This window comes from Thermobia domestica, chromosome 7 (assembly GCF_964235325.1).
Source record: "Thermobia domestica chromosome 7, izTheDome1.hap1.1, whole genome shotgun sequence".
NCBI classification, from domain to species: Eukaryota; Metazoa; Arthropoda; class Insecta; order Zygentoma; family Lepismatidae; genus Thermobia; species Thermobia domestica.
The window spans coordinates 106,809,785-106,831,973 of record NC_137460.1 but is presented as its reverse complement, the minus strand read 5'-3'; the positions used below and the strand labels follow the sequence as shown (position 1 = coordinate 106,831,973).

The window sequence follows — 22,189 nt, the reverse complement described above, 5'->3', positions numbered from 1 at the left end:
AATTATTTCGGATTTTCGACTTCCCACTGCATATGTTGCAGACATGTTACAGCAAGTAAGATTACTAGCATCAGGCCAAGAAATAGTTTCTAAACTTTATATTTTCCTGTTTTTGCCAATACTTCCGAACAAATTATTTTTTCTAATGGTTTCAAAATTTTCGGAATTTTACATAGAACAAGGAAGATATTTCTATGAAATATATGTTTGATTTAACATATTAACTAAAATGATTCTGTGCTTAACTAAAATGACGATTCTGATAATACCCAAATTTTCCGTTTTTTTTTCCCTAGCTCGGGAAAACCGTAAACAAAAACTGTTTTTTACCCAAAATTTTCGTTTTTTTCACAGGCCTTCACAACACTAGTCTGAACACACAGTGCACCGAACAGCTCCTTGACATCTGTACTGCGTGACGGAGACAAGCTGGCTGCGGCTTAATTATTATCCGGGGAACATTCAGGTGAGCATCCATGTGTCTAGTGGAGCTCGAGCAAGGCACCATATCGGCCGAGGCGTATCGCATGCTGCTTGCAGACTACGTACAACCCTTCATGACGGCCATGTTTCCCATCGGCAGTGGCAGTTTTCGACAAGATAATGCACCATGTCACAAGGCCAGGAGTGTGATGCAGTGGTTAGAGGAACACAGGAGCGAGTTCCAAGTGATGTGCTGGCCCCAAACTCTCCGTATCTGAACCCAATCGATCACATCTGGGATGTGATTGAACGTGACGTGAGGGCGCATCACCCCCTCCCTGGAATTTACGGGAATTAGATGATCTGTGTGTGCATATGTGGTGCCAACTCTCTCCAGCGCCCCCACCGAGGAACATTGCAACCATGCCAAGACGCCGTTGTTATCCGTGCCAAATGGTGGACATACTAACAATTAGGTAGGTCGTCATAATGGTCTGGCTGATGTGTGTGTGTGTATATATATTTTAACTCGTATTTTGTCTCGACTCGAATTTCGAGACGTCTCGACTCGAATTCGAGTCGAGTCGAGACAGAGACTGTCGAGTCGAGACACGAGTCGAGACAGAAACATATTTTCGAGTCGAGACAACATTTTCTCGAGACGAGTCGAGACAGGCTTAAATCTCGACTCGACTCGACTCGTGCGCATCTCTAGCGCCAAAGGCGCGTACGCTAACCGCAAAGCAATAGTTGGATGTCTACGACGGAAAGACTCTGTCCAATCTCTTAATGCCATTCGATTCACATGGCTAAAGGGCTCAGGCAACTGGTTGTGTTCAGCAAATTCGTATACTACTCTTCTTAGATCTCTTAAAGAAGCCATAGAAGAGTTGATCCAGTATTTTGATATATTCCACTAATTCGTTCTCCATTTCTTAGGTAAATACTGGCTTTATTGTGTCCAAAGTCGCTGCAGTTTCTCCCTATTTTTTTTTAAACAAAAAAGGAAAGAAAAATCCTTAATTCTCCTCATATCAGTAATGAGAATGCATAAGATACCAAAAAAAAAAAAAAATCAGATAATATTTAAACCATTTATAAAAATATATTTTCCAACCAGCATATTTCATCAGTTTCTTGAGGTAAGGAATGCTTGTCAACTACGAGGGTAACTTGAAAAGTTCTCGGCGTACCTTTCATGAAGCTACGTATTATCAAATGTTAGGTTAAGGTAGTTTCATGTACGTTTATAGGAACCCATACCAAACATTGGACTAATAGAATTTTATTACTGAATATTATTACCATTTAAGATAAAAGAGGACATAACGTAGCATTTCTGAAACCAGAATAAAATAAACGAGCATGCTATTATTCAATAACTGCAGATTTAACTGCCTCAGACTTTTACCTGCTTCGAAAACATCTTACAGTTAGATATTATGTAAGGAGTGGTATTTAGAATAACAATTTGTCCCTCGTACATAAGACATATCAGAGTTCTTCAGAATTCTTAACATTATAGGCTACATATGGGAACCAGTATTCTTAACGTTTGCCATCACTGTCTATTACAATGGAATCCACATTCTTTTTTGATTGTTAGATCTAAATCAAATTGGATTTTTCTTCATTGAAAAGAAGGGGCAAGAATACGCACGCGTATCCTTGCCCCGTCGGTATCTGCGTACCCTTACCCGCTAACACTGTTGCCACACTTGGTATAATTGTACCAAATTCAGCCCTTTTTTGTCATTCGTCGGCCCGTTGGTACAGAAAATTCGGTGTACGGAAAACTCGGTGTGGGGAATGTTCGGTGTAAAGAAAGATTCGTTGTAGTAGGTCGTAGGATTTATTAAAAACTCAGCTTTGAGGATAAATGAGTGTATTAGTTTTAAGTTCAAACTGAAGTAGACCGTAGGATTTATTAAAAACTCAACTTTGAGGATAAATGAGTGTATTAGTTTGAAGTTCAAATTTTGTGTAGAACGTACTTTTACTGTCTACTGTCATTTTTACTGTTTACTGTCTACTTTATATTGCTTTATATTGAATTGTGTTCCAGAAATTATTTGAATTCTAGATTTCGATGGATTTTAACATTTTATGGCCCTTACATGACGAGAAATTTGTCCTTCAATCAGACACTTTAGTTTGTTTACCTTAAGGCAAACAAACTAAAGTGTCTGATTGGAAGAGAAGTGAAGTATTTGTACAACTATTATCTGATAAAACCATCCTGCTTTATATTGCCCTTTCCACTAAGACTTTTTTGATCAATATATTTTTGCATCTTACATATGTATATACAGAGTGATTCTTTGAAAACTCACGGATTTCATTTGGCTCTAGAATTTCTAACTGAGTCAGATTTTTATGCGGTTTGCTGCAAATCATCAAGGAGGGATGGGAGATTTATGGGACTATGTTTACTGGTTTAAATTCATCCGGGGTAATATAGAGCAGGCCGCAAAAAAAAAAAAAAAAAAAACAGCAAAATATCCGCCATTGTACGTTACAGTTCGAATGAGATATTGGATATTTGAAGCGAAATCACATGTTGAATAGAGATTTCTTGGGTGACTTAGAGGCGGTACCTGACACTTTTCAGAACATCCGCCAGCGAGGTCCGATGCTTCCCTGTCTTCCTCAGAAGCGATCCTGTTTCCTGCAATTTATTCAGTAACGACCATATTATGTTCCTGTCTGGGGCAGAACGTGAGGCAAAGTTGCGTGTAAATGCCCTTTGCGTAGCAACAACAGATCCCGTTCTCCAAAAACTTTTTAACGATAAAATCACGTTGCCCCAAAGAGTACGTTATTGTAACTGTGTCCTGATCATATTGATACAGTAGCACAGCATAATTCTCAATACAACAACCCAGTTTCTTGTTTCGTATTGACCGTCGCGAGGTTGCCATCTAACGAAGAAACTCAAATCTCCACACCGCACCTCACCTAATTCCAATTCGATACAGTGGCGAATATTTGCTGTTTTTCTAGAGGCGTGGCCGATATTACCCCAAATGAATTTAAAGCAGTAAACATAGTTCCATAAATCTCCCAACGTTCCTTGATCATTTGCCGCAAACCGCATGAAAATTGGACTTCAGTTAGAAATTCTAGACCAAATGAAATCCATGAATTTTAAAAGAATCACCTTGTATATGTTCCATGATGTACTATAGGAAAGGTGTTTTTAGTTGTTCCTATAACTATTCTCTGAACTTATAATTGTTTTATTTCTGACAAAAAGTGTCAGCTTCATTGTGTGATGAAAAGTAGTTTATAGTAATACCCCGAGAAAGACATGCAAGAGGTAGTGGACTGAAGGCAAAAAAATAAATTTGCTTTTCTTGAAATAGGAAATAAGATTTTATTCGTTACATTTTATGGTCTTCGTTTTCACAATATAAAGTGTCGTAAATTATCATAAGTGGTAATATTCAATATGTATTACACCGAATCTACCTTACACCTAAATTTCTCCACACCGAGTTTTCCGTACACCGAATTTTCTGTACACCGAATTTTCCTACACCGAGTTTTCTTACACCGAATTTTCCTACACCGAAATTTCCTACACCGAATTTTCCTAGACCCTAATATTTTATTATAACGTACTGTTTACACACGAACTTGGAGATGATTGATTTGTTCCTTGTTTTATATATTTTTTCTAATATAGCCATAATACTCTTTTGCTTTATTGGTCACTTTGAAATAGAGGCGCGTTTGGTTTCCTTGCAACACGTACCGGTACCGAAGATTAGAACTATTTTTCCTTTAAAATTTGCGATCTCTGTTATACTTCCTATATGCGAGAAAAGTTTCGTCTACTTCCAAGGTTTTTCGGGTTCCTTCTATTTGGATGTTTTAAAAAGTAATTTTTAAAATGAGTACTTTCTTGATTTAGACTCTTGAAAGCAGGGGGTGGGAGTGTTCTAGAACTTCACCTCTTTTAGCTTTGTGTTATAGAGCCATGTATTACACTGGTATAAAATAATGAATTCAGCCCTTTTTGTTTCAATTTGGTACTATTTTTCAGCCCACTTCAGAGATAGGAGTGTGGCAACATTGGAGAGGATGCTTCGTAAGCAAAGAAATAATTCAATTGCTGAAATATTTTTCTCCATAACCTTAAGGTTACATCTGTTAACTAAAGAGTATATGACACGCATCAGATTTCTGTAACGATTCCTGTAATGTTATTGAGATTATCATCATTTTGCTCAAAGAGTATTGTTGCGCCATACATAATTGATATTCTTTCTTCAGTTTTGGGGAAGTCATTATTTATATTATTATAAAACAGTTTTAACGTGGATCTTTGTGGATGCCTAATTAGAAACATACCAATTATAAATATGCATGTATTCAGATTTCAGAATGCGTTCACGGCATACATCGCCTAATATATAATATACTCCACAACAGTTGATCAGATTCATCTACCGTAATATGAGTTTCATCTCCCTTCTCTAGAATAAGCCTCAAATCTGCCCACCTCCCAATGTTGAAGACCAACCAATTTCGTATTTAGGATTTTGTTTCGAGGGGCTATACCCAACACAAGGAAGGAAGTAGACAATTCCCCACCTGAGTTTGAGAATTAAATATATTTTAGTTTATGCATAAATTGAAATTATAATGGCAAGAATTGCAGATAGATAAATCATATATGATATGATACAAAAATTTAGGAGTGAATCTAACCCTTTATTCTATTCATACAAGAAGAAGGAAGCATCTTCTTGGCCTTCCTAATTTCTCGGACTAATTATTTCTCCGTTTTGATTTTCTTTAATTCAAGTATTTTCTCCTTTTAAAAATAACTAAACGATATTATTTTCTTTATTATAATAACTAAAGTCCTGTCATGTTGATATCCGCGCAAGTTGGTGTGGAACACCAGTTTCTCTTATCAACTCCTCTTAGTTTTGGTGTTACTGATGACGGCCGACTTGAATCACAAGTGACAACGGTCGATAAACTATGATAGGGGAAATGAAAGAAAGTAACGTCAAGAAAAAGAAACAGAAAAAATAGAAAGGATGAAAGAAAGAACAAAAGGACGCAGTTCTTACATGGAATGAAATTTGACAAATACAGTATTATTTCTGAACAAAGAGCATAAGAAAATGGAAAGTGAATGACACTCTTAGAAATGGTAAGAAGGATTATTGTTGTACGTGGAATGCGAAAAACTAACAAATTTATTTCGGGGCGTGCTGGAGCCCGATAGCCTCCTAAATACGCCACTGAAGGCGATTCTGCTCCCCTGATCCTTCACAGCATTGTTTTTCAAGTTCATAAATATTTTGAACATCGCTTATATATACAAAATATGAGAACGGTCTTACCCGTCCCCCCCTCCCAATGTTGAAGACAGATTTGCGCCGATGAACGTAACCCGAAGCTAAACTTGCAGAAATCAATTATGACTGGTATATCATAGAGACCTGCACGGGCCGAATTTTTCGGCCCGAGCCCAATCCGGCCCAACCGTGCCTAGGCCCGGCCAGCCCGGGCCCGAAAAGTTCAGCCCGGGCCCGAAAAGTTTTGGAGATTTTCGGCCCGAGCCCGGCCCGATAAGTTTCTTAGAATTCTTGGCCCAAGCCCGGCCCGGGCCCGATCAATTTTAAAAGGTTATGGCCCGACCCCGGCCCGATAATTTTTTTAAAAAATTAGCTCGAGCCACAATCTTTCTCAAAATTTAGTACTAAATTTGACCTAACCCTCAGAAACATTTTCTAAACTCTGGTTCACAACCTGACGCTTGGCTCTCGAATGGTACCATTGCCTCCCAGAAATTTGCCTGTCATCGAGAGAACAAAAACTCCATTCCCTGTAACACAAATCTAACTTAATTGATTTTTAGCATAAAGTGAAGATGGCAATATTGTTTAGCGCCAGGCAAAACATTCCCACCCCTTCTTGTTATATTTAGAGTTCAGTGAAGGGCAAGGTCAGAGCTCAATTTACCGCATAATGACTGCAATCCTCTATAGTGAAAGTGGAGCCGCTAAGCAACACAAACTGTGAATAGCTATTGCATCCTTTGTAACATTTTTCACGGACACACTTCTTCAACGTTTGGCTTTATTCCAATTATCGTTTAACGAAAGTCAATAATTATTAAAGAATTGCAATTGATCGACCCCAGCCCGGCCCGATCTAAAGAGAAATCAGTGTCGGCCAGCCCAAGCCCGTCCCGGCCCAAAGAAATAACAGTGTCGGCCCGCCCAAGCCCGGCCCGGCCCAAAGAAATAGCAGAGTCGGCCCGCCCAAGCCCGGCCCGCGGACTAGGCCGGGCTTCGGGCTTTGGGCCAGGCCCGGCCGTGCAGGTCTCTAGTATATCAACGCGTTTTATATTGCGCTGGCGTAAACCGTTACGAAATGAGGCATGTAATTTCTTGCACCAAGCTTGTCAGTTCCCTTTCTTTCTTTTGTGCTAAAGTAAACTTTCTAGTACTACGTGTTGCAACTCTGAAAAGAAAAATGTAAACAGCTAACAAAGGAAATTCACATCGCGACGTGGCAATTCGTAAGTATAAGGCACGAGACAAGAATTATCTGTAGTTATACAATGCATGCATGACAGTAAATGTAAATTGATTACTGTCCTGGAGAATTAAAATAACGTTCAAGTAAAGAAAAATTCAAACAGTTTAAATACATATATTCCTCATAATGTTCACGGAGATACGTGTAACTACAACAGTTCACTTTTTAGAATACCGTCTGTCTTCTATTTAGTTTATTTCAACTTTACAATGAATTTCCTCATAAAAGACAAAAAGTGGATGTGGTTGGTATGGACTTTTGGGTTTTAAGTTGAACGATGAATTTCGAACGTACGAGTCATTTATTGAGTCATAACAACAACTCAAAATGTATTACTACACGAGTGTGCGAGTACCCCAATCCGTACAGGTCAAGTTTAGACACACCACTCGAAATAATTGTTAAAAACTTTCACTAATTATCTTCTTATTGTCCTCCGAAAGTTTTGTGCTGGGGGCAAATCTTTAGTTTAGGCAAGGCAGTGACAGGAACTGATTGCATTAAGTACAAGGGCAATATTGTAGTAAATTAAAGTCCCCTTATTACTGCCTTTTTAAGGTCGTACATAGTCTATGAATAATCCCTAGCAACAGAAAGGAACCAACGACACCTGTGAATAATACTAACAGTGACGGGATATCACTGCCTTGCCCAAACTAAAGAGTTACCGTGCTGGGCGACATGGCATTATCCCGCTTATCATAAATGAAAATTAAGGTTAAAAAGTTACGGTTCTTTTACGATTTGCATGTACAGTAAATATACCGTTTAGGTGTATGAAATAAAAGCTACGGATTGAGTTCCAAAGTTAGTCGTCCGTTTTCATCATAATCTTGACAATTTACCGGGAAGAAATGGATAATTTACTCGTTTCTGTGTTTGACAATATGTAAGGAGAGCGAAAGTTGTGTTGTATTTTTTTTAAAGCGGTTATAAACATGAATATATAAGCGGTTGTAAACATATAGTAATGGCAAGCGGAGGGAACTATTTCGCGCGAGGTTACTGCATGGTTAGATTATGGGAAAATGACGAGCATTTGTATTGTCGACAAGGCTGCAGGTGTACAGAGACGTTCCATTAGGTATCCTTATGCAGAGACGAGAAATTATACTTGATAAATTTTAATAGAATCGATCCAAACTTCCCTAACCCTAAACTAGCCCGACCCTACTTTACAATACTCTACTCTACCGTTGGGGCGCGGTGGGTCAGTGGTAGAGCGTTCTCCTCCGGTGCTTGGGGTCCCTGGTTCGATCCCAGCTCGCGCCGTGTGGACTTTGTGGTGGACAAACACCGTGCTCGTGGGTTTTCTCGGGGTTCTCCCGTCTCCTTTAGCCTAACCGGCATAACCATGGGACGTAAAACTGAAAGATTTCATTTCATTTTTTTCTACTCTACCGTACTCTACTGTATTATAACCTTTTAAAACGGTCGTAAAAATTTATGGTTTTTAAATTTTCGTAACTGTTATTAAGCTTTTAGTCGAAAACCAGGCGGATGACCAACTTCGGAATAAATGCCAAAGCATGTGCTAGTTGCCGACTTAAAACTACGAGTGCTATCCAATTAAGCTGGTGGTTAACGCTAGGTATGTCCGATAGGAACAGGCGTGTCAGTGACAGTGGGTATACACGTAATCGAGGGTAGTGAAAAGGTGGGTTTCCGTAACATTACGAGTGGGTAAATCCATGTGAAGTGGTCCAGGAAAGGAATAAATTGATGCTTGACAATTTTTTAAACATCTAATTTTTTATGTTACCTTACCGTGCTGTTAGTTCAAAACAACGATTATTTTAATTTTAGTGACTTGAAGTTTTGAGTGGCAGCCATATTTGTTTTGGAAGATGCGCCATTTGATGGTGTTGTAAGAGGTTACCGAATCTGAAGTATTTCAGCCCCTAGTTGTTCTATCGATATGGAACAAAAACCAAAATGGTCAACAAAATGTAAGCTACAACACTCGTCCATGAATTATAGCAGGGTGAAAAGTAGGTAATTGACCTTAAAAGTTCCCAGTTGAGCAGACGATGTTTGCAAGAAAGCAAATGGTCAGGAAGATGAGCTTTTCTGGATAAAGAAGTCTGATATAGAAGTACTCATTCACCAAGTTTCAACCCTTTGACGTGTCCCCTTTTATTTATAGAAATTATTTAAAATTCAGAAAAGTGAAAAAAGTACGTTTCAGTAGCACTTGTAATGATTTCGCACTAGTAACGTTACACTTGTAAGTATAAACTTCAGCTTTTGTACACTGTGCAGAAATACTGCGTCCACAGAAAATGGTATCTAATACAGTCATTTTTCATATACGCTCCAGACGTCTTTCATACTTATTTTAACCTTCCATACAGAGCATTGAATATTCCTGCAAATTTTGCAAAATGTAGTGTGCCTAAACTGACCAGCACCAAATGTTGTAAAGCTCTTTTAGTGATAATCTGTTTACCAAAAACTGCAACTCGGTACGACTTATGGTTACAGAAATATGGGGAAATATAGAGCGACACCATAGAGGTGTGGGGTTTGCGTACTAGATGGTACAAATTCGAAAAATTAATTACTGAATCCTAAGAACAACCTCAAAAGTAGTTTCAATGCAAAACACACACACCTATGTGGGGGTTAGGGAATACCATGAAGTTCACAGAATTTCCATTTTTAAACCTTTCAAAATATGTCTTAAGAAAATTTTAAAGGATGTAACAGATTAGAGTTTACCGAAAACCACCAATCTGTACACCTAACGGTTACCGAAATATGAGGAAATAATGAGCGCCACCATAGATATGTGGGGTTTGCGTGCTAGACGGTACAATTTTGAAAACTTTATTGTCGAGGCCTAACAATGACTCCAAAAATACTTATTATCTAAAATAAACGTACATTCCTTTGGGGATTCAGGGTTCTATGGGGTTCCTGAAACTTCCATTTTTAAATATTTCCAAAATATGACTTAACAAAGTTCTGAAGAACGTTACAGATACGTGTTTATCGAAAATCGCAAATTATGTTTACTTGTTATTAACTTTGCCGTCGTGACAATATACCATAATAATGACTATAATTGTACATGTTAATCAGCAGGTCCATGTCTTATATAGCCTCGCTTCTGAACGGGACGTTAAACTCAAAATCAACTCAATTTTACATGTTCCGAAGACGAATTGTTTAACAATAAACATCGTCTTACAAATACTGAGTATATAATTAAATAATTGTCTAACTGCTACAAAATTACAGTTATCTTAGCTGCACTATCTTGTAAATTTAGTTTTAAAATTTACTTTATTTTTATTTACTTATTATTTTCTCACGGAAAACATTAAGACTAATTTATTGGGGCGTTCACCTCTGGTGCTAGGGGTCTCGGGTTCAAACCCTGCTCCCGCCAAGTGAACTTTGTGGTGGACAAACACCGTGTGCGTGGGTTTTCTCGGGGTTCTCCCGTTTCCTCCCACTTTCTTCATTCCACCATTTCATTCATCTCTCATCATCACCGTCTCCTTTAGCCTAACCGGCATAACCGTAGGACGTAAAACTCAAAAATTTCATTTTTAATTTATTGGGTCTCTTTTGCAGCGCTGTTTCAATACCCTCTTAAACTTACTTCGATCTGCATTGTAATATAATGTTTAGTAATAACAATTTCATAATGTTAATCCAGTTAAAATGGGTTTGATTTATGTATATTTAATGAATACTTTGTGAAAACGCTGTTAACAAAAGAAGAGCTGAAATAATAAAACCATATCTTTGCTGATTTCTACTTTATATTCTTGGTAGTGTTATAAAACAATGTAGTAGTGTCATGCCAATTGATTCGTAGTCTTATTATCAGCAATGGATAATTTTTTAAAGTATTCATTTCTCTTTCAGGTTTAATATTAATTGGGACCAGAATGGGCAGAGGAAAGTCAAAATCAGTGTTAACTGAGGTGAGCTAGTTTCCCCTTCTTCAATTATATTCAGTTCAAATTTGAAGTCGTTCTGACCAGTGGTTCTTTTTACAGCATTTTGAAAGTGGGACTAATTATAATCACCCTAAATATAGGTCGATAAATAGATGGAAATGTGTAAAAGTACACATTTAAATATATATCTGTACTATTATATAAATTTAACGGGTAGTTTGTCTGTATATTTATTTGTCAGTGAAACTTAAAACTGCTGGACCAATTTCAATTAAATTTTCTTGGTATAAAACACCTTTAGCCTCATAACATACTATCCTTTCTATACAATAGGAATCGAACCCGGGACCACGCTGTTCTTAGCCCTCGGCCACGACTAGGCACTTTTCACCTTCAAAGAATTCTAATTATGTGTATTGATGGCTATGGCAATTCAAATTTTTATTGATTACTGCATCATTAATTTCAAAACTCATAATAATGGATAATAAAAGAAAAGTTGGTTCTTAATATCCATTCACTCATTTTTCCGCATTTGACTCAGCAATGAATTGCTTAACATTCTGATCAGTATTTGTGTAAATTTAACAACCATTAACCTTCTTTATGTGTTTGGTGGATATTCTTATCGAATGGTTGCTTTCCCGCAATGATTTTGGCAACCCAACCTGTTGCCATCAACTGTCTGACATTAATAATAGAACGTAGGCTTCACAAAGGTGATTAGATGTTATTCAGTTTACTTTTCAAACAAAACCTTAATATCAATAGTCGCTTTCTTCAACTACTGGTGCCGTCTCCTTTAGCCTAGCCGGCATAATCGTGGGACGTAAAACTGAAACATTTCATTTCATTTTAATTATCGGTAAGCACTAGAAACTGGATGTTGATATATATATAATATGTAAGTGCTAAAATTCATTTTGGGGATCTTAGCATCAATTTCAGTAAAATTTATTTTGCTTGTTTTGCTCTGCTATATTATTACGTAAATGCTAAATATTGTTTATTCTTTTAATTTTCTTCAAAATCAGAATTTCGTTAAATCAGGGTCAAGCTCCAGCCCGATATGTAGAATGTCGACACGGGAAATGTAAGTGAGCTATTGTAGTTGGACAAATGTAAGACAGTTAAGTAAGTGCTGAAAGGTAAAAATGTGTTAAGTTAGATTTTATGAGTAATTTACGTTTTTGTATATCATAAGATGTTTATTTTCATTGTTTCAAGTTAAATCATAGTGCCTGTTTTGCTGCCTATATTTCGAATTATAAAGTCTGATTTCCGTGTTTTTAGTACCTAAACATCTAGTCTAGTGATTACACGCACTAGTTGGAAATTTTGTAGATAAAGAGTTACGAGGTGCATACTGAAATTACATACGTTTTTCCGTAACTCCCACAGTTTTCAAATTTTCGAGTTATACTATATTTGTCATCTTTCAAGACACTCCTGTCCACAACTACACGCCATTTGCTATCTTTGTATCTTACCATCGAAACCGTCGAGAAGTCTTTTTTGAAGGTTTGGTTTAGACACTGCAAAATGGAATTTTCGAGGGTGCTTCTGGACTCAGTCTTTTTCGCAATGAACCCTTAAGTTTTGAAAACAGACGGAGGTCACTGAATGGTAAGTCTTGGGGCAGAGTGGATGAGAGACCACTTCGATGTTCTTAGCCAGGAGACCTTCTTCTCTTCATCCAGCTGTCGAGGAACCTAACGTGAACCGCCATTGGATAACTTCAAATGATTTGTCAAAATTCCGCCCACGCTGGAATGAGAGAATCTTGTAAGGTTAGAGATATTCCCAACAGTTAGCTTTTTGTCCTTCAGGGCCTAATCAGGAGCATTGATCTCCATGGTGGTATATAAAATTGGAGTTCCGGACTTAGGCAAATCTTTAGTTGACTTTGGTCTTTATAAATTCATGCACGCACTTCCGCAAAATACAGTCAGCCGTGTCATAGCAAACATTCTTTAACTAGTAATGAATATCCACACTTTTTACATAATATAGACACACAAATGTTATTACGCTCCTGTACGGTGAAATCCCTCATTTCAGGTCAGTATCGAAAAAGCCCTTGCCTCACAGACGTTTACTAAAACCGAACATAGTTAGGAGCGTGAAATTTTGCACAGTTAAGCCTTAAAGTATAAAATTAATTCGTGTATAATTATATTAATGTACCCTTATTAGTTTTAGAAGTATAGCAGATGGTTCGTAATTTTGGTACTCACCACATATACGTAAATAAAATCATCTTAGACGCAACTACATACACGTACTATTTACAAATTTAAAAATTTCACTTTATTATTATTATTATTATTATTATTATTATTATTATTATTATTATTATTATTATTATTATTATTATTAAATAACCTATATTATTTCAAGATATTCCAGATTGCTTTAACGTGTATGTATTTTTATGTGTTAACTATACAATTTAAAGACACTCAGCTTGGGTTTTTACCTAAAGGACATAGGGATGGGATGTTAAACTGAAAGATTTCATTTCATTTCAAAGATTGCTTTTTTAAATGAAGCTGTTTAGAACTGTATTCCATTTCTTGCTAAGATTGCCATAATCCAAATTTAACGTTGGATGTTTTCTCCTAATGTAATTTAACTCGAACACGTCTGTATCTATTAGTGATGTTTTCGTAATGGTTTGGACCTCTTTAAAGTTATGTTTGAATATACTTAGATGTTTTGATAAACCATAAATAGCATAATCCTAAATTTCTTCTTCTCTTACATGTTCTTTTCTTTTACTTCGTATATCCATGTTGGTCACCTTAATGTGTAAACAGAGCATTGACAAATAGCCTGATAGACCTCATCATGTATTATTCGCAACATAATTTTTGTAGTTTAAAAATGGCTTTTCAATATTTATAAGCAATTTGCATCTGATTTATTAGTTGACTTAAAATGTAAGTCGAAAATCCTTTTTCTTAATTTATTTAAATTTTCCCCAGAATATCCAATGTTTTCACCTAATTTAATTTCACAAAATAAATAAAAATCTCTGAACAAAGCAAGTTTTAGTTTAAAAAAATAATAATTGTATAACAGTTTCGTCAACTAACTGAACCTCTTGGTTCATCAGACACAGTACAGTACAATAGAGAGTTGCCTCTTAATATAACAACATTTCTGAGACTAGTTCTGAACGCTGATTGGCTGGTCAGAATGTTTTCATCTAATCAGAATTAGAGTTCACGAAGGGGCAACTAAAAACGTAAATCCATTTCCTCCCCTGGTCCGGTAGACACAACTGGAGCTAAACAAGTTTCAATAACTTGCCCCACTACTTATCAGTTTTAAAACTTACATTCCATCCAATTCATGGCACAGGCTTGTTCTTTTTCAATAAATCTGGCCTTTTCCCACTTTCTTATCAATGTCCTTTGTTCTTGGTCTAACACTTCAACTTGCACCAATTGATGTTATGTCTTGTGTCCCTCACATGCGTTTAAATGACATTTCGTTCTCTTTGTAACCTGAAATCATCTTTGTGTATAAAAAATTGATAAGTAGTGGTTATTAACATTATTATTAATATTCTACAATATAAAGTTAGGGTAGGCCCTATAGTATACAACAAATTTTTAAAGAAAATATATCTCAAACTTGATTTGGAGAAAACTTGTATAAGTTTTACAATATTCAACAAACATTCGACACAGTTCAACAAAAGCATGTTTTCAAAACAGGCTTTTGCTTTTCTCTATAATTAGTATTTCATGAGTTGGTATACTTTACCTCTGAGGTCCAAATACGTCTATTAATTAAAACAATTCCCTGAAATAAAGTCCGCGAAGGGCAATAGTATGTAAAACAGCCTTTAGGCTGCTAGTTGGTGATAAATAGTGAGCAAAGCGATTCCCATTGTTGTTATTTCTGGCTTTTTAGATAAAAGTTTGCTACCTCTAAATTCATGTAATTCTCCAATTGCCCCAAAATACAATCAACATCGAATATTCTATGTCCTTTCTCCGGAAATCAATCCCAGGAGCACCTTGCTATCATTTGGAGCAAGCAATACGATGTCAATATTAAACTAAATATAAAAATTTGTATGCTTTTATTAACATGTGCTTTGTTAGTTTTGCTTATTTGTTATTTTTATGTTATATTCTCTATTATAGATCGAGAAAACCGAAGATGCAGTGAAGGAGTGCCTATATAGAGTAGAAAGCTTGGAATCGAGTTTGAAATCAAAATTCCTTACTTTAGAAAACAGGTATGATAGTTTTACGTTGTCTTTCTCGTTGTACCAGTAAAACGAGCAAATATTTCTTAGAAATGAACTACGGAAATTTATAATTAAAATAGCTATATTTCTTATTGATAGTTTTCACATTTTCTATTATTATAACAGAAGTTTGTAAAGCAACGTAATAATGTAAATAGCGAGATAAAACACAAACTATTTAATTTTCTTCAGTTCTGATACTATCATGACTCAAGCTACAAATGTTTTGCACTATCACTAAAAAATCAGAGCGTTTATTTAATCCAAATTTACCGAGCTACGATTTCTGCACCTCTGAATTCTGTGGGTATTGTTTCATGCTTTTCCTCGTTGAATCGATATCAATGTATGCAAAGTTTCTGTGTTGATGATATTTTTTTTAACAATTTGGAGACAATTTTCCAGAGTTGTAGCTGCTAAGCTAAGTTCCAACGAACCAATGTTATCGGGACTTTTTCTCATACTTATCTTCATACTGTCAGGTGGTTGACTGCATGTACTATTTCGTATCCATCTAGTGTAAGAAACTGTAAATATTCGCTTATCAAGTAAGACAGGTTAATTAAGCCTGCAAGCAGTATAGGAGTGAGAGTATCACCGCAGGTCCCATTTTACGAAGCCTTGGTGAACCTCTGAGCCACTTTGGAATGAGGTGAACAAGAAATGAATCATCCCCACCGGGAATCGAATGGGCCGTTCGATTGGTTCAAGTATGCCATCTGTATTTTTGCTACTCTGTTTTTTTTCTTTTTTTCTTGTTTTTTTTTCTTTCTTTTCTTTTCTGGTCATTGTGTGAATGATTCTTACAAGGGACATGTTTCGGTTCAAACGCGAGGATCAACATAAAATTTGGTAGACATATACAGGACAAAGTACTGACCACTGTAGGGTGAGTCATTCCCGTGTAAAACTCGTTCTTCGCCGACAGCGTCACCTAGCTTTCGAAACACTGGCAGTTAGATTCCGCATTGTAGGAGTTGAGTGAAGATCAGTCAGTTGCGTCAGCGTGTGGTAGTAAGCTCCAATTAGTGTTAGGTGTGGCAGTCAGTGTGGAAAAATTGGGGCAAGGTGTTGGCATCAATCCCCTTCATGTAGTTTAACTGTTAAAACACAAAGTAAGGCGCAGAGTTAAAGATCAAACCTCAGCTGGAGTGGAAGATGGGTAATTTGCGACATGTTTATGCAATTTAATTATCAGTGAGTACGAAAATAATTAAGAAGAAGTGATACATACATCGACACTCAGCAGAGATATTGAAGAAAATTGCACGGTACAGGAAGACGTATATAATAGCAGTTCAGAGTGGGTCAAATAATTCCTACTTGGTTCTTAGGATTTTTAACGAAAGTTGACGATGCTTTGAATTCCGCTAAGTCAACTTCTTTTGCCGCTTGGAGAGTCCAGCACTATAAATGCCAGTAATGCACTGATGCTCCATGCGCTCACACATCGTCAAATAATCTGATTGACTACACATTTCACTGTTTGGAGTTTCACTTCCTGATATTCTTTGAACGAAGCGGAGTTTGCAAACAGCGCGTGTCCATAATCCAAAATAGGTTTGCAGTTATTTAACGGAATAATTTTCTTCTGTCGTAACAGAAGCTTTCTATACAAGTTGTATCCTCTTTCATGATGATCTTTGTAGTACTTCGGATTTCCACGTCCGTAAATTGTGATAAAACATCTGTTCTTTTTAGTTTTCGTGCTTGAGATACGTCGTATTCACTTTGACTACTACCTTGTCCCAGTTCTGAACTGCTATCATAGATGTCTTCCTGTGCCGTGCCATTTTCTTCGTAATCTCTGTCGAGTGTCAAACTGTGTATCATTTCTAATTCATTTTCGTACTCATTGATAATTAAATTGCATAAACATGTTGCAAATGACTCATCTCCCGCTCCAACTGAGGTTTCATCCTTAAATCTGCGCTTTACTTATTGTTTCAACAGTTAAACTACATGAAGGGAGTTAATGACAAAAGCCCTCCCCAATTTTTCCACACTGACTATCACACCTAACACTAATTGGAGCTTACTACCACACACTGACGCACCTGGCTGATCTTCACTCAACGCCTACAATGCGGAATCTAACTTCTAGTGTTTCGAAAGCTAGGTGGCGCTGTCGGCGAAGAACGAGTTTTACACGGGAATGACTCACCCTACAGTGGTCAGTACTTAGTCCTGTATATGTCTGCCAAGTTTTATGTTGATCCTCGCGTTCGAACCGAAACATGTCCCTTGTTAGAAGATGTTTTGATGACTGACTTTTTTTTTTTTTTAAAGAAATCAAGCAATAAGAATGCTCCGGAGATTTAAATTTGCCTCTAGCTCAGGAGCTTAGTAAAGTTTTACGCAGCCTAAAAGTGCGCTACGTATTCCACTTAGATTGCTAGAGAATGGTCACCCTGTCCTTGATCTACATGGGAAAATTCCGGTTTAATTTGTATGCTCTTTTCCTTTACTCCTAAGTGGGAAAGATGGGCAGTACTAATGTAAAGGATGTAAGCAACAACATTTTTTGTAGAAATCTGCTTATTGCGTTGAGGTTTAAGCACAAACTTACACAATTTTCATTTGTAAAATTCCATGTTACTACGAGGGCAAATCAAAAAGACTTTTATTTTTTTTTTTTTAACTCATGCGATACACTAAACTGAGTCCAGGTTGGTGTGGTACTTTTCAAAGTAGCCTCCATTCAGCTAAATGCACTCTGGCTAGTGCGTCTGCCATTCCTGAAACACGTGCTGGAAACCGTCCTTCGTGACATCTTCAAAATAGCATATCTTTTTCACGACAGCCTCTGAAGAACCAAAGCGCTCCCACTTTAGCTCAATTTTCAGACAGGTAAAAAATCACAGGGATCTAAGACTAGGAAAGATGGAGGACACATTCAATGTTTTTGCGGCACAAATGCTGGGTTGTACACGTAAAGGCACATTGTCGTGATGAAGGCGCTAACCAGAAGGTTGCAGTTCTGGTCGTTTTTTTTTTTTTTTATTATTTATTTTATTTATTTATTTACTTTTATATGTGTAGCAGGAATGTCCAAAAAAGATTTGTAATACTCGCCAGTAACCGTCGTATGTTAAGACACTTCATGTTGGTACACCACTCTACGGTAGTTTAAGTACGAAATGACCATCTCTTTTCCTGCCGACCGAACAACCCTCGCCATCTTTGGCGTCAGAAAATCAAGTGATTTCCATATTGACCTGACTTGTTTGTTTTTCGGGTCGGAATGGTGAAGCCAAGTCTCATCACTTGTAATGGTGGAATTCAAGTATGCGTCCTCGTGCTCCATTGCTAGCGTTGAAGTTCCCTGTAGACTTATATTCGTACCATCTTCTATTCAGGAGTCAGCAATCTGCCTCAAATGCGTCTCATGTTCAAATGATCATGCAGAATCGAAAACGCACTGCCATGGGAAAGTGTAATGTATGGGCAAGTCTGTTAATTGTTATTCGTCGGTCTTCACAAACAATGACGGCAGCCGTGTTAATCATTGTTTCGTTTATTGCTGGTGCTGGAGTAGGAACCGCCTTGCTTTGTTTTTGTTGAAACACAATCCTCTTTGAACTTCTTGAACTATCGAATTGCTGTGGATTGCGGCAGAACATCATTACCATATGCCTGTTGCAACAATCTGTACGCTTCCATGCGTGATTTAAAAGAACGCGAAACTTTAAAGTAGCATATTGCTCTTCACGAATAGAATCTATTTCGTATGCGGCACACTAGTGTGGTTTGCTCGTACCCTGTGCACAGACGTATGCACGAGCCTTTTCTTTTCAACGATCAGGGCTGATCCGATTTCATCACGCAACATTGTTTCAGCACTGTTTCTTCGCTGTGTGCGATATATATACACATGGGGGGAGAGTTACATATATATATACGTACTATATATAACTCTTAGTCTTCATTGCTGGACCCTTGTACCTCATTTACGTTAACTTTCTTCATATTTTGAAATGATCATATTATTGTCTTGGTTTCTGTTGTTCTAGTTATATATTTATTTAGTTATTTTATTTTGTCTTGCAGAGAACGAATAGAAAGAGAATTAGAGGAAGTGAAAGGCCTTTTAAAGAAGCATGAAGGAGAGCTGAAAGATCTCCGAAAGGAAAATACAAAAAGTGCAATAGCAGCAATGGCTCTACTAGTATTATCCTTCTTGTTTTATGGTTTATATAATATGTTCTTCAAAGAAAGATAACGAAAATAGAATAAACCAAGTTCATTTATTCCTGTTGGAGTAAGGGAATTTTGAAACACGGAATAGTGTTGTGTGGTAGAAAATCAAGAGAGTACTCCCTTGCTTTTGCATTTTCGAATTTCGCAAAGCCATCTCCTAGATAATGAACAAAAGATTGTTCTGTAACTCAAGACTATATATAGGAGGTTTCTTTGTAACATTTTTCTGAACTTTTGAACTTCAAATTTATTTCAGATCAAATGACTAAATGTAACTAAAAGGTAGTGTTCCAGAGAGCGTCTGCGTATTATGTAATTTGTGGTAAGCCAGGAAATCATGTTTCTTGGTGTAACAAAATTAAAGCACCAGTATGAGACATTTTCAGATATTTACAGGGAAAATTTGCATTTTGGTTTCTAAATAGTGTTAGGTTTTTGAAAAATGATTTGGAATTATACTTCCAATGCATGTGTGATTCTTTTCAGTGGATACTGTTATAGAACAGCAATTCTCAAACTTTTTTTTTTCCAAGTGAGGACTACTATTATTAATCAGAATGTTCTACGAACTATCCTATTCCTGTTCTCGTCAAAAGCAAATTTATCTTTTATTTTATAATATTTTAATATTTTGAACATATATCGTTATAATTATATTTTTAAAATGGTATTAATAAAAGATATATATATATACAGTATTAGTTCTTTCAAATAATTGAAGACCTTTAGGAATGTTTTATAAGTTATTAGAATTTGTATAATCTTTACATTAGTAAATTTTAAAATCCATATCTGTTCGGGATTCTCAGCTAAATACACAATTAGTAGAATTTTATTTTTCCTTTCTCCGCTGATCATACTTTGAGAAACACAGAATATAGGAAATATGTGCTGCTATCCTTACATCGTGTCTCGAAGATTTCAGGTTTATCTACTACTTCCTTAAATATATACAGTATCGAAGTTACACCCGTTAGCAAGTGAAATCAGCAAAAGCTATTTTTTATACTCTCTTTTTTTAAGTCTTGATAGGGATACACTTCATATGGCCACAAGTAATTGGTCATTATGGAGATAGAACAAGAGCCTCTGTAAATGGTTCACTTCATTTCTATAGTTGATAAGTACGCCATGTGTACTGACTACAGCAGCTACCCAAATCCGAAAAATGCGTAGTGATTTTGTGTAGGATTCAATGATTACCTTCATATGATCTAAATATTCTATTGTTAAAATTACAATTTTCTTATTTTATTTATTTATTTATAGTTTGTCCAAATATTATTTTTATACTGTATATAGAGAACTCGCTCTCCTCAGGTGTAAAGAGCCACAGGTTCGATTCCAGAACAGACGAGCATTTATCACCCGTCACTTAGGAGTCCCGGACCACTGTTTCTGCAATTACACTTCCATGTGTGCAATGAAATAAAGGTTCAATATGGAACTAAGCGGCTCTGGTTACGTAAGTCTTGTCAGGTAACATTGTTCTTTGTGTGTCGGAGATACATGGCCTTGTTTGTCACTACAAGTGCATAAATGCATGTAGTTACCAAGCTTTAGCGAAGAAAACGTAAAAGTGCTGACAGATTGAAAGCTGCTATTAATATGGAAAGAGATTAACAGGGTTGTCAAATTCCGCATATTGCATTGCTTGCTCTTATAGAAGCATATTTGAGAAAGTCTCTCTCTCTCTCTCTCTCTCTCTTTGTACACATAATGTTATCACATAAGGAGCACATAATGTTATCTTGAGAATTAACAGTTGATAAGTTTGTATGCTGTGGATGTAAGTAGTTAATATAGAATTAAAATGAATTAAGTTTGAAAGAATTATTGTTCTCCAGTGGATTTATATAGGTGTTTTACAAAGGTCATATCGGAGATTATTAGTGGATCTTTGTGATGTATGCAATCGTGTGTGGATGCGAGAAAGAACGGAATAAAAGTTTGGTGGACTCATATCCATTGAGTTTAATTAATCTGAAGTAGCATGGGAGTAGCAGTAGAAATCTATATACAAACTGGAAATTAGTCATTTCATAGAATAACGGCTGTGTATACCTTTATGCCACTGGCCGATTAAAATTATGGTATTTTGAACAGTATTGTGGTATAATTACTAATAGATGCCATAGAGCACATTTTAACATAAAAACCTCTAAACTCATCTTGTACCCTGTCTTCTTTGTCTCTTATGAGATTCTCCTCCTCGATATTGTCCCTCGCTGAAGCTTTGAACACGAGTCCACATTGTATAGGTCGGACAAAATTAATTTAGCATCTTGAAATGTTTCTTGTCCCACGAAAGAAGAAACATCCGTTCCGAAAATCTAAATCCGTGCATGAATTTTATTTAATAAGGGATGTATCGAAAAGTAACTGTCAGCATTAGTTGCGCTGTAGTGTACGCATCAGGCAGCTCAAGGGAAAGTCACACAGTCCTCAGATCAGTTTGATGAGTTCTGTATATCGGCTGTAGCGTGTTGAGTGCTGTCGAGTCGAATAGGAAATGGGGCGAATTCCACAGGAGAAGTGCGAATTGTGCATATGTGGTGTTCCAAGAAAGGAATTACCTACAGCCGGATAGCGAAACAGATAAAGAGTTAATCGTGCAAATGTGAAGTCTATTATTGAAACATTTGGTGAATATTACAGTTTTGCAGAGTTGACGAGATCGGGACGAAAGAAGGATGCACGTAACTTGAAACTGAACCGAAGAGTGGTGAGGTTAATTAAACAAAATCGATCATTGTCTGTTCGCGATTTAGCTGAAAAGACAGGTATCGCAGTGATTCAACGAATCAAAGCTAAAAAC

At 36.7% G+C, this 22,189-nt stretch overlaps 1 protein-coding gene across 1 annotated transcript; it reads left to right on the top strand.

Annotated features, from left to right (window-relative positions):
- The first annotated feature begins 6,871 nt into the window (after positions 1-6,871).
- Positions 6,872-20,069, top strand: LOC145690302 (coiled-coil domain-containing protein 167-like). Its single transcript, XM_081765077.1, has 4 exons — positions 6,872-6,970; positions 10,870-10,928; positions 15,065-15,159; positions 19,222-20,069. The coding sequence occupies exons 2-4, from the start codon at positions 10,893-10,895 to the stop codon at positions 19,391-19,393; spliced, it is 303 nt and encodes a 100-aa protein (XP_081621203.1). The 5' UTR covers positions 6,872-6,970; positions 10,870-10,892; the 3' UTR covers positions 19,394-20,069.
- The last annotated feature ends 2,120 nt before the right edge of the window (positions 20,070-22,189 follow it).

What these genes read in the sequence shown, in the direction of transcription:
- LOC145690302 (XM_081765077.1), top strand. Translation starts at nt 10,893, where the DNA reads ATGGGCAGAGGAAAGTCAAAATCAGTGTTAACTGAG. An exon ending in CAAAATCAGTGTTAACTGAG is followed by an intron (nt 10,929 to 15,064) that starts GTGAGCTAGTTT and finishes TCTCTATTATAG; the next exon opens with ATCGAGAAAACCGAAGATGC. An exon ending in TTCCTTACTTTAGAAAACAG is followed by an intron (nt 15,160 to 19,221) that starts GTATGATAGTTT and finishes TTTGTCTTGCAG; the next exon opens with AGAACGAATAGAAAGAGAAT.